Below are 15,876 nucleotides of genomic sequence, written 5' to 3'. Positions count from 1 at the left end.
CTATCATATCCGACCCTCATCGAATCCACGCTAATTCTTTTGGGGATTCCACCGGGGGTCTCGCTCAACCGGCGTAGCCACACACTAGACTGCGTAAAGGGGGACGTCTCTCCCCACTCGAACAGCACGATGGATTTGTTATTCAAACGCACCAGACGGTAGGTCGAGTCGCCCTTCTGTTCTTGCGATAGCGCTGTGATTTTAGTGCGCTTTATACTTGTCTTTTGCGTGCTACCCTTTAACAGTAAAGCGAGCCCCGGCGAAATCGCCAGCCGATCGCGTCCTTCGGAACGACAGAAACTTATTCCCATCCTTTCTACTTCGCTGTCCATGAACAGAGCCACGCATCTGGTTTTAATTCCCACTACTTCGCTTCCGTTCCCTTCGCTAAGCGAGGATTGTGTCATCCCGCTGTGGGTCGGTTGCGGAGGTGCGTTTTGGTCGGCTCTATTCCTGAACAGTTTCTGCAGCGAGGAGGGCATGATCTTTGTTATTTGACCCAGAAGGGTGCGGCCAGGAGAAATCCGCGGAGCCGTTGAGCTGTTTCTCTGAGTGGCTTGTTGGACACAGTTTTGTTGTGTTTGTAGTTGTGCGTTGTGTGTTTGGGTGTGTGTTGCGTGGACGACGGTGTTAGCGCTCTGCGTGGGTATTACAGCAGGTGGTGGAGCGGTCGTGCTGTTCCTTTTTGCGGCTATATTGACGGCCTTTCTCGCGAATGTGAGGAAGGCAGTTCTGTTTTTTTCACTCTCCAGGATGGTATGGAGCGATGTCTGCTCAAGTTTGATCTGGAGTTTGAGTTCTAGATCTAACCTATCCTTACTGAATCTCGGGCAGTCCAGTATAACATGCAGAACTGTCTCCTCACAATTCGGATCGCAGATACATGAAGGACTGTCAGTGAGGTGGAATCTGTGGAGATACGCCGCAAATCCTCCGTGGCCGGTCAGAATTTTTGTGTCGACAGCTGTTGGTGCCGATTTCCTTACCAGCCTGCAAGCGGTCTTTACATCCGGTAGGAATATTTTCGTGACCGAGCCCGTCTCCGAAGAATTATATCTTTCCTGCCACATCCTGACAGTCTCTTCCCTGATCTGCCTTCTGACATACGAGATGGGTACTCTGTCGTAGTCAGGTGCCGTCTTTTTTGTTAAGGCCGCCTTTTTGGCCAACCCGTCCGCTCTCTCATTGCCCGGTGTTCCAACATGGGCCCTCAACCAAAAGAACCGCACTGTCTTATTCTCCTCCCGGAGCTGTCTGATTCGACTCTTCATTTCCAGGGCCAGAGGGTGAGTCACTGAGGGGCTCCTCAGCAGATCTAAAGATGACCTCGAGTCGCTCAAGATGTTAATGGAGCATGACTTTGAGGTTTTTGCCATGTCCACGGCTCTGAAGAGTGCGTACATCTCCGATTGAAAGACAGTGTTGTGCGGCTCTAACCGGAAAGTAGAGTATCTTACTTCCCTGCCTTGGTCCCAGCATGTGAGGGCGGCTCCTACTTTACCCTCTATTTTGCTTCCGTCGGTAAAGATGAAAGGCCCGACGATGTTGTGTTCTTCAAGGACTTCGGGGTTCAGATTCTCTAAGCGCTCGTACTCTGTTGTCATGAGTAGGGAAGGGTGGGGATTTTGCATTGGTCCCACCCTGCGCTCTAGCTCTCTTCCCGGTGGAAGAAGATCCGTGCTGTGACCTTTTTTGGTTTTGAATAGTATGGCCGCCTCTCGGACGCGAAGGTCTAACGGGAGCAAGCCAGTGAGGACTAGTGCCGATGTCAGAGACACCGTTCTGTACGCCCTGCACATTTTTTGTGCAAATCCTCTCTGCAGTGAGTCTAGCTGCTTTCTTATCGACAGTTTTTCTGCTGCAGGGGACCATACGCTCGCTGCGTACAGAACGATGGGCTCTATCACCGCCACATATATGATCCGTACGATCTCCCCATTCAGACCCCAACTCACTCTCGCCGCGCGCGCGAGCTGTTTATAGATGTCCGCCGCTTTTTTACACACGGCGGATACGTGCGCGTTGAAAGTGAGCTTCGAGTCCAAAATGAGCCCCAGCAGTTTTATTTCATCTACAAGCCTCAGTCGAGTGCCGGACATATGGATTATGGGGGTGTCGTATTTGAGTTTTTTAGTGAGCACCATCGCGTTGGTTTTGTGCGCGGCGAAGCTCAGCTTGTTACGTATACCCCACTCTTGTACGGCCGCTAAGGTGGTTTCGGCTGAGGTCTGTAGGTTGCTGGTTTTTTGGCTGGAGAAAACGAGGACAACGTCGTCCGCAAAGGCCTGGCAGTATACCCCCATCGCGCTGATCTCTCTCAGAAGCGAATCCAGTATGAGGTTCCAGAAGGTCGGCCCGCCAATGGATCCTTGGACACAACCCTTCGTGGTCTCCTTTTCACTGGTCGCTCTGGCGTAATTTACGATGACCTTTCGGTCCTGGAGGTATGAGGCGACCATAGCGTATAGGTTTCTCGGGCAATGCTTGTCCACTAGCTGTTTTTTGAGAGCCGGCCACCATGCATTGTCGAAAGCGCCCTCTATGTCAAGCGATACCAGAAGTACTATCTTCTTGGACTTAATTTCCTGCCTGATATGCTCGACGAGATCGTAGAGGGCGTCTTCCGTTCCCCTCTGTGGCATGAATCCGTACTGGCTTCGGTGCAGCGTGGGGAAGAGTCTCCACTGAAGTCTACCTATAAGCATTTTCTCAACTGTCTTTCCTAGGATTGACAGGAGTCCTATAGGTCTATAGGACTTCGGGTGGGTGTAGTCCTCTTTGGCTGGTTTGCGGAGGATGCGTACGTGGGCGACTTTCCACAGCTTGGGGAAGTGGGACAGCGATAGGCATTTGTTCGCCAACGCTAGGAATAATTCCCTGTTGCAGTTTATTGCCGCCGCGCATATATCCGACGTTAACCCGTCTGGGCCTGGAGCTTTTTTGGGATTTTGGCTTAAAAGAACCTGTTCCAGCTCCGCGGCCGTAAACGGCGGGTCGTCATCGGACAGATCTTCTAACTCCGCGGGAGTTCTGCCTTCTACGGCCTCTCGGATCTGTTTGTGATGGGCGGTTTCGGTCTCTACAGAGTCATCAGGGTAGAACGTTTTTGCTAGGAGTTTTGCCGACTGTTCTGGTGACAGTGTTTCGCCTGATTCGTTCCTTAGCAATGCGTCCTCGTGTCTACGAGAGGTCTTCCTGATGACTCTGTAGATACCGTCCCACACGCTTTCGCGGTCCTGTGCCGTGCAGAACTCTTTCCAGCTCTGAGTGGCTGCTTTGTCTGCCGCTTGTTTATATTTTTCCTTGGCCCGTACGTATTCTTCGATGACGCCAGCCCTTCTGCAGGGTGCAGCATTTCTGATGCGACGTTTGGCTCTTAGTTGTTCCCTTTTCAGGGAATCTAGCTCTTCCGACCACCAGGGCGGTCGGGGGTCGCCTTTCCATGGTTTTATCTTCGGGATGGTACTCTCGCATGTGCGGTGAATAATCGCGACGTATTTTGCGATTATGCCATCGAGATCGTCCTTGTTCGAGACATTTCGGACGGCTTCCAGAGTGATGCTTTCTTCCGCGAGGCCGGTTGTTAGGGTAGCGGAGAAATCTGTCCATCGCGCCTTTTTGGTGTTGTATCTACGCGTCGAGATTGGGTCCAATGGTTTCAAGGGCCCCTCAGTGCGCAGACTAAAAGTAATGGCGTTGTGATCAGATGTGATCAGATTTCGTTCCACTCGCCAGGTTTCCAGTCTCGCGAGAAGAGATTGACTGGTTAGAGTCAGGTCTACGCAACTCGAGTATAGCCTGTCTCCTCTGTAAGTCTCGAATGTAGGAACTTCCCCGTTGTTATGAATGTGGAGGTCCATTTCGGTGATAAAACCATGGAGTTGTGCTCCGCGATGGTCTTCTGAGCTGCTGCCCCACCAGTGACTCCAGGCATTGACGTCACCGGCCACTATGTGATGGTGTGTGGGAAACTTCGTGGTAGCCGTTCTCACCTGTTTGAGATATGGTTCTATATCTTGGTCCCTTGGTTCGAAGTAGACGGACAGTATGCCAAGCTCGAGTCGGCCGGCCTTTACGAAGACGGCGGCCACGTTCTCGGTGACAATTTGGGGGTCATGAATGACTTCCACGTTGTCACCGAACACGATAATCGCCGCCTTTACTGGTTTCTGGCGGCCCAGGGTGCACTGGATGATCTTCGTGCCAGGGTATTGCCTCATTTCGCCCGTTCTTCCGGTATACGGTTCTTGTACTAGGGCGAAAGAGATCCCCTTTTTCTGGGCCACCTGAAGCAGTTCGCTCGTTGCCAACCTTGAGCGCTGCAGGTTTGCTTGTATAAAGCGCAAAGCGCATCCTGCACCGTCCGCCTTTCTGTTAGGGACCACGACTTTGGTTTCCGGGTCGCCCTTAGCAATATTGCACCCGTGATCTCGCTATGTTGTCCCATTTTATTCTCTCTGGGCACTCAGCGCTGTACGCGGTGTGTTCCAGGTCAGGACCGGATCTTTTAGCTCTGAGACAGTTTATACACTTGGGCAAGTCACTTTTCGCTTTCGAGGGACAGGTCGCCCCCGTGTGTTCTCCGGCGCAGTAGTTGCATGTGTTTTTGTCCTGTTTGCAAAGTGCCCTGGTATGTCCGAAGCCAAGGCACCTCATGCACTGGACGAGGGGGGACTGATCCTCGACCGTGCATCTACTGAATCCTACATAGATCTTGCCCTTGTCTATAAACTTTCCCCAGAGCGACGGGGAAAGCTCGATCACAGGGTGACATTCGTGGGGGTTTCGGGCGCGCTTCCTAAACCGCACCTTCATTTTAAGTGCCGCCTTGTCTACTCCTTCGAGGATATGACTATTTTGGGCCTTGATAAGGTCTACAATCTCCTCGTTGGTGTAATTTGACAGCACTCCCCGCACGCAGACCAGGGGGTCCTGGTTTGTGGGCTCCCGCACCGTCAGCTCTGTATTTTTCTGGACCTGGCCCCTGATTTTAGCCATGTCCTCTTTTGAGGCGCACCTCACCACGACTTTCTGGTCGCGAGCCTTACGGACCCTTTCCATCCTCGCCCCAGACTTCTTTAAGTCCAGCGAGTCTTTGACCTTGGTAAGCACTTGCTCGCTAGTCTCCTGCGGGTTTCGGGACGAAATGATGAGAGTGTGGTTGGGTCTTTGTTCCACACTCTCTGTTTTTAGTCGGGCTGCGGCATGGGCGTAGGTTGTCGGCGCCAAAGGAGCTAATTTTGTGACTCCTTCTTTAATAGTATTGAGGGTCTGCTTGACCTCCTGAACCGCCATCTCTGTCTCCAGTGTTGGTTTTTTTGGGGATGCGGTGGTCTTGCTAGAATCCCTCAGGGTGCGCAGCTCCGAGGACATGATCTCGACCTTTTCATTTAAAACTTCGAATAGGGGGGCCAGATCTTGTTGTGGGTTTGGCTGTGTACTAGATGGTTGTGTATTTATTGACTTTATGTGCTGCTTGATCTCATCCAGATGGGTTCTCCATGCCGTGTCCTTGTTTACCTGTGGGCGGCTTTCGTCGTCCAAGATCAGTGGGATGTCGTCAATTTTCGCAGTGAGGAGGGTCTTGGTATGAGTTAGTTCGTCTTTCAGCTTCTCTAGGCCACTTGAAAGCGATCCTATTTTATTCTCCACTGCCTTAAGTAACTCCTGGACTTTACTGTCCGTCTGCGAAGTCACTTCACTGCCGTTCCTGGTTGACGAGACCACCCTATGGAGCTCGCTCAGCTTTTCTTCTAATTTGACTTGCGTTTCCCAGATGTCGCGGATCCGCCGGAAAGGCTCCACCGTCTCGTACTCCAGCCAAGAGCGGACGGCTCGAGTCTCCCTCAACGTCTCCACCAAGTCTGTCTGAGTTTTTTGCATCCCTGAGAGGAGCGTCTTTTTGAGTTCAGTGAGCTCTTTAGCATGAGCTCTTTCGACCCGCACCAATTCTTGGGCATGACGGGCGCGCTCCTTCTCGAGGCTGCACTTGTGTCGGCTGCGCGAGTCCGAGAGCGACAGAACCGTCTCGTAGAGGCCCTGCAGACTCTCATAGGCGATCATTTTCACCCCACGCTTCATATTGCCGCTACTTTCTAAAGCTTCCTTGCCGCGTTGTAGGAGGTCGTTGGCCACACCCGTGACCATGTCCATTTCTACTCCTGTTCCTCTCTTTGGGGTGGTGTAGAGGAGGGAGGTCCTCCTGCTGTTTTCGGAGGCTACAGAGCCCGCCGAGGACGTCTCACCGTCCTCCAGATCTGACAATGGGGGCTCCGAGGCTGTGTCGGTGTGGACGACAGTGAATTCCGCTACATTTTTGGGTTTTTCGCTTGATGTCGACGGCAGCGGTGCGGCAGGTGTACTAGTTCCGGTTACGTTTGCAAGCTTTTTCAGTACTTTTTTACGAAGCGAGACCGATGATTTTGAAATCACCGATGACGCTTCGGTTGTCTTTTTGTTGATGTGTGAAGACATCTTTGCTTGCACTTATGTACTAAAGATATCTATACAACTAATAACTACTTTCAAAATATACAGCGATGATTACTTTTAAAACTAGATTTGATCAGTTGGACTCACGTGGCGAAAGGATGTGATGTGCCGATGATTCCGCAAGTGTCCCGTAGCTTTGTCGTTGCAGCTGTCTTATGCGTTTTTACTTGACGCTTTTTTCGTCGACCTACGTTGTATTATACCGCATAACTTTCTACTGGATATACCGATTTAGATTTTTTTTTGGTAGGAAGGGGATATTTTTATAGTTTAGTACCATGATAAGGAAACCAGGATCTGATGATGGATCCCAGAGAAATCGAGGGAAACTCTCGAAATTCCGCAATAACTGTTTACTGGGAGTATCGATTTTGATAATTTTTAATTTAATCGAAAGCTGATGTTTATCATGTGGTCACATTTAAATTTTATCGAGATCTGATAACTACTTTTTGAGTAATCTTTGATAACGCGTAGTTACTTGACTATTTTTTCGTCGATCTACGTTGTATTACTCGTCGATGTAATTGAAGTCGGTTTCATTTTTTTCGTTTGCGAGCAAACACAATTATTTAATAGTAGTCTTTCCTATATCCTTGACATCTGGAAGTAGGTTTGCAGATTTTGGACTAGTTTTAACAAACAGAGAAAATTATCTTGTTACAGCTATTTTTATATAAATATATTTCATAAATACGTATTACATTTTGTAAGAAACTATTATTTTTGGATTATTTTACCCACTTCAAAAAATAAAGAAGCTCTCGATTCAACGGTTTGTTTTTGTGTTATCTTCATCCTCATTCTTTATTCAATCGAATTCTGGTGCTTGTCATGTGATGTGACTCTATTTAAATTTGATCGAAATTTGACCATTACTTTTTAGGCTAATTCTGTTATAGCGTATTTACTTAACTATTTTTTCATCTACCTACGTTGTATTACTTGTCGATGTTCTAGTAAACACAATTATTACAGTATTTATGTTAATAGCACCTATGATGTAACTTAATTTTATATACAAATCTTGTACGACAATAATTGTTTGCTCGCAAACGAATAAAAAAAACGACTTCAGTTACAAGTAACACAACGTAAATATACATTATGATCGCAATTAAATTTAAATGGGACCACTTAACCATACACCACCTTTCGATTAAAACAAAAATCATCGAAATCGGTCCACCCAGTCAAAATTCTGAGGTAACATACATTAAAATACTTAATAATATTGAGAGCCTCTCCCTTTTTTGGAAGTTGGTAAAAATTGATTTATAGTACAGAATGTCACTAGATTAATGGAGAAGTCATACTTCAATTATCATTTCTTGCATCACTTGATTTCTTAAGTTAACGCAATGCCATAAATCTTACTTTCTACAAATCTTTTCTTTATAATTCCGTTAATTATTGTCACGCTTCACTGACAATGTTAATGAATATTTTTGTCTTACATAAAATTTATCATCATTTTAGTTATATCTACGTAAACTTTCACTTGTATTATATTTTTCTCATTTTTCTTTATTATAATGTTAGTTATATTAGTGCTTTTACCAAAAAATACTCTATTAAAGCCTTCTTTGTTTACATAAACGACGTCCAACGAATTAAAGCTGATCACATATTAAATTTTTAAAGTGAAAAATGTATTCATCACATATATTACCCAGATAAGAGTATATTTTATTACCCTTTGCTAGGGGTGTTTGATGGATAGCCTATTGCAACGTCAATAACTAAATTGATAGAGCACGTCTAGAAGCTCTGGTGTAAAGTAATTACGGATATCGTGTAGGTACATGAAATATTTTTAGTGATATATTATCGTTATAGCATTTTATATATTTATAGTTTTCTTTTAATTCTGTACATTTTCATTATAGTTTCTGTCCTTTTCTACATAAAGCTGTGTCCATTTTACGCACGTCATTTGCCTCAACGATTTGTATACGCTTCAGCCTGTAATATCCTACTGCTATATAGGCCTCTTTTCCCATGTAGGAGAAGGATTAGAATTTAATCCACCACGCTTCTCCAATACGAGTTGACAGATATATTATCCTACTATAAGTAACGATCGCTATCAGGTACAGTACATGATAACAACCAGGGCCGACAACTTAACGCGCTCTATATCAGCTTGCTATTAACTAAACAAAAAGTAACAAAAATAAACTATACTTCTCAATATTATCAAATGGTGTTGATTAAAATGTCACACACCTATGATACTAAGTTTTTTTTTTTTGCTCAAAGCATATTTAAGCTACGGTTAATTTAGCCGTGTGGTTACGGCAGTAAAGAATATAGCCACCCCCTCTCTTCCCGTGGGTGTCGTAAGAGGCGACTAAGGGATAACACAGTGTCACTACCACCTTGGAACTTCAAAAGCCGACCGATGGCGGGATGACCATTCAACTGCTGGCTTTGAAATACACAGGCTGAAGACGTACTACACTGGGCGGTAGCGTTTTCGGTGCGACAAAGCCAGCTCTGCGGTCATCAATCTGCCTGCCCAGCGTGGTGACTATTGGCAAAACACATGAGTTCGCGCCATAATGTCTGGCGCAAACTTGTGGAGGCCTACGTCTAGCAGTGGACTGTGATAGGCTGAAGTGTAATATTTCATAATTTTGCAAATATTAATATCAACCACTTTGTCTGTACCACTAAAAAGAAATTTCTAAAACGGTTGCAAATATTTGTACTGATGACAGACACGCGTTAAACGAACGTTGCAAACTAAAGCTGTATTTTTTGTCTCTGGTCTGTAAGGTTGAGGTACTTACCCACGGCTGACGCAGAATGGGGGAACAATATTTTTTGCTGTGCTTTTTCTGGTCTTTGAATGTCTGAATTTTAATCTTGGCTCATCATATCTAAGTCACCACTAGATATATAAAATTTCTCATACATAATATGTTCTCGTATAAACATATGTCGTTCACATTAAAATAAAACTTTATCAGAAAAAAAGTGAAATTAATCACCACTATTAATACCCAAAAATGTAATTTCATGTTTAAAATCAGAATTCCAAATGAATTGAGATCAGAAAGAGATAGATTAATTGCGACTTATTGGAATATTTTTTTACCCCCAACTCTCAAACTATCCTCTATCAATAGCGACCCACATTTTATTTCATAGGTTATTAAAGGGCTCACAGTATTCAGACATAATCCTTGTCATCTGCTACCGAGGTAATTATTTAAAAGGGAGCAAACGTAAGCTCCAGCGCGTGTCAAACCCTAATTGTTGCGTCCGATAACCAATAAGGGCCCGTAGGGTCGGCGTAGTGCGAAATTAGTTTTGACGTGAGTGTTTTAAAATGTATTACTCTAGTTATTGTTTTAATTTTCGGATATATTTACGGTTTTAGATATAAAATTACATCCGTAATTTCAGGGCGATTATTCTTTTTATTTGTGATAAAACATACAAGGAAATGAGTGTGATTTTTAATGCAGAAGTTCGTATTATCTCATTAACATAATTATAATAACTTATTATTAATATTTTTTTTTTGCCTCGTTGCCTGCACCGTGCCTCGGAGAGCACGTTAAGCCATCGGTACCGGTTGTTATCATGTACACCTGATAGCGATCGTTACTCGTAGCAGGGAATATATCCGCCAACCCGCATTGGAGCAGCGTGGTGGATTAAGCTCTGATCCTTCTCCTACAAGAGTGGGTTATTACAGGCTGAAGCGAATATTTTTTTTACATATTTCAGTTGGAGAGCCAAATAAATAATTAAGCTCGTTGTAATCTTGCCATCTCTTGAACTTTCGCGCTTAATCAAATTGTTTTTATACTTGTATTTCTAGTCATGGTGCTATAAGAACTTATTTTTAAATAATTCTGTCTCGTTTTATAGGTCATATATTTTTGTTACTTTATTAATAAAAACATATTACTTAATTATTAATTTATCACTGGAAACAAAGTTAATTTATATGTTGTTTAAGTTTAGTTTGAAACATTAAATGCTCAAAAAAAACACGCTGCTTTTCATATGCGTAGTGAGATATGACACGTATAGTTTCCCCATACTATACGAAGCCATAAATAACGTGATACAGGGTGTGTCATTGTTGTCCGTTCCTCAAAATGTATTAAACCACAGCGATTGACTGCACCCTATTGAGAAAAGCGTGACGCATAGCTTTTATACATATGTGAAATAGTGTTGTTTTGTCGATATTTCTAAAGTCAATGAATATTTATTTTTATTGCATTTTAAGCCTTTTAATTTTCATTTAATTATTTTAAATAAACCAAAATTTATACTTAAATATACTTACATGAAATCTATAAATACTAACCACCCAAATAAAAATCGATCAATATGAATAAAATCCAATACTTTATTGTCATCCGAAATAAAATAGTTGAGAAAAAGAGTTGAACTGTCACAATTTTTGTGTACTACACAAACAATTAATAAAAATACAGTAAATTTTCAATTAATGGACTATAGCTTAATAATATATGATATAGTTATCGACAAAATTCTATCGACTCCTCACTATGGTTAATAAGTTCGTAAGTGTTGTTGCCCAACATTTGCGCTATTGTTACTAATACGGGCTTCGTGCTCAGGCGCAACCCTCATACAAGATTACAATGTAATAGGAGCCGCGATTAAAAAGCGTATTTTTTGTTGTATACAACGCTTATTGTTCCACTAACAAGGATAAATCGACGTTTTATCCATATTGAAATACATCCTACTAACTTTATTTGGCGTAAAATTGTTCATGGTATTCGAATCGATCATAAAATTATATCATAATTACGCAATTGCATATTTGATAAAAATAAATAAAATAGTGATGTTTTCATTATTACTTTTAAAGTTTGAATCTTTATTCGCTGTTTAGTTTAAATAGGACTTAATAAAAATCTTAATATATTTAATATACGCACACAGTCGTCTGATCCTAAGATAGAACACTCAATGCCTATGCATTAGTTAGCAGCCGGCCGATATACCAATTTTTTTTATAATAATTATACATGTGGGTGTAAGTAAATGTACATTACACCCAAGTCCCAAATTCGTGCCGGGAATCTAGCTTATAAACCTCGGAGCAAAAAGCAGAGTCGCTGTGAGTTGCGTCAACGACTAATCTATTATTATTTTTTTCTTGTAGAATGGAACCATGTTTACGGTTATTGTTGACAATTAAAATTGTTCCATATCCGCTATTTTCCACCATGATAAAACTGCTTACCTACTCTTTGTTCATCTTACAATACTTATTATGTGTTCCTCCAGATGTCATTCGCTTTTGTCTACCATTGAAAATGCTCCAGTAACAAAACAAGATTTTTATCAACAACTTTACCACTCGTGCCTTCAAGACTAGCTGGTGTTATTCTATTCATGACTCTAGGGCTTTGTCTCGAGTTGTTCACTTTTATTCTTGTAGCGTATATTCTTTAAATAGTTTATTTATCAGTAGGGCAAAAGTGGTTTAAATGTAAATGTAAGTTTATATTGTATAATAAAGTATCTACTTTTATTTATTTATTTGTTTATATATACATATTACTGAATGGAACTCATTTTAACATCTTTTTATGTGATTATAACTAAGTTTTCTACCTGTTTTGACGCTTAAGTTAAAATTATAATTTTAAATAGTAAAATAGTCGATTAGAGTAAAGTAGATTTTTGATGTAATGGATCGTATATTTTAAACATTTTAAACATCGTTGTTGTTCTTGATCACAGTAGGTATATACATATACAGTATATATTGGAAATAGTTGTTACCTAATATTTTATATTTATATATATAAACTTTTACTAAATTTTACAGATTTATCTCTTTTTTAGATGTAAATAAAAGACTTTTTTTGTATAAAAGACATTTATTTTATAAAAAATGCGCATTTCAGTTGTTATAATATTTCATGATAACATTTCATTCAAAGCATACATTCACGAGACTTAGATGCGAACTGTATACCTAAAGCTTTGATATTTAGCTTATATTTATTTCTGTTATATAAATATTTCATCAAAAAGCCTTTTGCGCGTGGAAAACTATCTAGACAAGATATAAATTTGAAGCATGGAATCAAATACTATTTTTCTAGCTACAAATATTTAAAACAATTTAAAATAACCTTCCTTTACCAATATTTAAAAATATAATAGTCAAAAAATGCTACGAGGTGCTACGTGTATGACGAAATGCGACGAAATGCATCATGACAACATAGACATACGTAATAAATTCATTTCGTCGAGTCGCAAAGGTTTGTCGGGTTTGTCGCTTATGTAGAACGACATGTTAGCAATGCGATACGACATGTGGACCATAACGCGATTATACTTGTGATGTGAATTAATGCGACAATGTAGTTTGTCGTCGCATCAGGACATCCCGTCGCGTAGACTTACCACATTTGTCACTCACGTAAGACAACCAATAAATTATTAATGGTTATTAATTTGAATGGAATGAATAAAAATTCTATACATTTTGTAATATCAAAAAAAATAATATATACTAACGGTAAGTTTCAATATTCACCTTTAGTTTTCCATATGAAATAAAAAACCTTCGGTGCAATTTTGAGAGTTTAAATCAAGATGTAATCTCTAGCTGAAATTACAGATATGTATAAATAGTAATTTTGACAGAAAATGATACTTTTTAATAGGAATTTTTAAGGTAAGGAAGAGATACTATAATATTCATGTCTGAATAGTAATTTTGCTGTGATGGAAATATATATAAAGTAAGGTATTAAGGTTAAAGTATTATTAAAAAACAATTAGGGGATTTTGAAATAATATATGAATAAGTAGGTTTTTAACCGATTTCAAAAAGGGAGGACGTTCTCAATTCGACTGTATTTAGTTTTTTACCTCAGAACTTCTTACTGGGTGGACCGATTTCGATTATTCTTTTTTTAATCGATAGGTGATGTTTGTCTAGCCCCATTTAAATTGGTTCGAGATATACGCGTATTTACTTGACTATATTTTCGTTTACCTACGTTGTATTACTTTTCGATGTAATTGAAGTCGGTTTTTTCGTATGCGAGCAAACAGAATTATATCTTAGTAATATGAGAAAAAATTTTGCTTTATTTTTGCTTTTTAATACACTTTGAAAATGATCTTTTAATTACATGAAATCGTAACGCGTACAATAACAAAAATAAATATGTAAAATTACAAATAGTAGGAAACTATATTTCTAAAATTAATGAAAAATAAAATGTTAAAAATTAAAATTAAATTAATTACCCGATTTAGAAAGATTATACAGTTAAAATAAGCATTATCTAAATCTAGTTGTGTAGAAATTATCGATATTATTATACATGACAATAATGATGATTTTGTTATCAAAGTGACAAGATACAGCTTAATCTAATATTAGTCACTAGTATTTCAATTGGCAAATAATAACATATATCCAGTTTTAGTGTTGGAAAGGGATTAAGTTTTGATTTTAAAAACCATAATAACTATTATTACCTATATCAAAAATGCTTTATCACTCGCGACTGGTTTTAATACTATAGGGACACAAAAAAGTTATTGAAAAATTACCCACGATTTCACGTTAATGTCGATAACCTAAAGTTTATATTTTAACATTTAGAAAAGATGAATAGTAAATAGAGATCTTGTTATATAAAATACCAATTTAATTAGTGAAAGCATGTATTCCTAACAAATGCAAACATTTGCGCTTAACATCTAGAGTACATAAACGTAAAAAATATATTTACAACTTTATAAATTACTTATTTACATCATATTAAAATACATCAACGTCGGTGCGTCTCATACTCAGTGCTATAAATTAAAAAAAAAAGGATTTTTATAAAAAATCACGATCTTACTTCCTCAGGTATTTAATAATTAAAAATAACTAAAAATATAAAAACTACTTTAAATGCCTAATAATATTGATATCATAAACTATTTCGAATATCAAATATGAAACAACATACTGGCCAGTAGATAACTAATGACAGTTTGATAAAAAAAGGTTATAAGCAACAGGTGTGTATGAGATTATTTTGGGGCCTCAACTATTTACTGACCTATGGTTAAACCCAGAGAGTTGCGTAATTTACTAATAAAAACTCTTATATGTACTAATAGAAGTTCGCGTATTTGTTTTCAATAGCATTTAGTAATTATTTCAAAAGCTAGCTTAGGATTTTGGTATAAATACGGTAGATATAGCAGTAACTATACCCTTGATTAGAATGACATAATTATTCTGTCGGTCTGGTTTCTTTAAATCAAATAACGATTCGTATTACAAACTTTTAAATTTAGAAAACGTCTTGTTCATAACAGTTTGTTAATAAAACAAATCATTATTCGAATATAGGAGCTAGGCTTTAGTTAAGATCGTGTCGCTACTACTGGTCAGTATGCTCACCCCAGAAAACATACACAATATTGTAAGTTATATCAATTAGGAAAATTGTGACATCTCAATAATATAAAGTACAAAATATTTATGTACAATCTAAACTATTCTATAAATACCCTCATGACAGGAATCTCTAGAAGGCACGAGTTGTACCTTACGAAGCAGACATATGTATGTGCTTATATTTTTTATTGTTTACATAATAGAGACAGTATCAGTGTGAAATTTCTAAAGAAGTGATACTTATAAAGTTACATTAGCGCGGATTTATTACAATTTCTATTAAAAATCTCATGTAATCTTATATATAATAGAAAATTATATTAATTTAAGCCTCGCTTCTATATTTAATAAACGAATCGTTTTATAATGAATGACAAACGAACCAACCTACTGTAATCGAGCGGTTCGTAAAACGAATGATTTTTAATATGGGAACCGGATTTCAATCTCTAATATTGAGGCAGTAAAGCTGATTATGCTCTTAATTAGTAAACGATATAATTCGTCTTTTGGCAATTACGAATACTGATCGCGCGTATCACAAATACACAAGCTTTTATACTCGTAATATTATTTCAATCGTAAAAAATATTCATTCGAATTATATTTGATCGTTCCACGAATTCGAATAAATCGATCGTTTTGTTAAAGTTTTAAACGGCAGAGTTTTTACCAATAATGGTTCCTCCGCTAGTCGCGTATACCCTACGTCCGTCGAACTCGACTGAAGAATTTCTCTTTAGAGCATCATCTCCAGTCTCTTTAAGAGGTTCCTTTTCATCCCTGCGAAAAATAATAATTTTTATTTTTGTAATAAAAAAAATAGATATATACATATTTACATATGCACATCAATCACCTGTGATAAAAAACCGATTAAAACTATATTATTATTAAAATATAACTAAAATAGCAACACTTCAATCTAGATGCAAAGTGCAACAGAATATCAA

General features: G+C 39.5%; 1 protein-coding gene across 1 annotated transcript in view; it reads right to left on the bottom strand.

Annotated features, from left to right (window-relative positions):
- Window positions 1-15,533: 15,533 nt before the first annotated feature.
- Window positions 15,534-15,876, bottom strand: part of LOC123661235 (fasciclin-2) — a 35,065-nt gene continuing 34,722 nt past the window's right edge. Inside the window, exon 18 of the mRNA XM_045596222.1 lies at window positions 15,534-15,706. Coding sequence (XP_045452178.1) covers window positions 15,577-15,706 — 130 coding nt within the window. The 3' untranslated portion in view covers window positions 15,534-15,576. The remainder of the gene's footprint in view (window positions 15,707-15,876) is intronic.

This window comes from Melitaea cinxia, chromosome 16, assembly GCF_905220565.1.
Source record: "Melitaea cinxia chromosome 16, ilMelCinx1.1, whole genome shotgun sequence".
NCBI classification, from domain to species: domain Eukaryota; kingdom Metazoa; phylum Arthropoda; class Insecta; order Lepidoptera; family Nymphalidae; genus Melitaea; species Melitaea cinxia.
The sequence above is the reverse complement of the archived record's forward strand: the minus strand, read 5'-3'. Positions and strand labels throughout refer to the sequence as shown.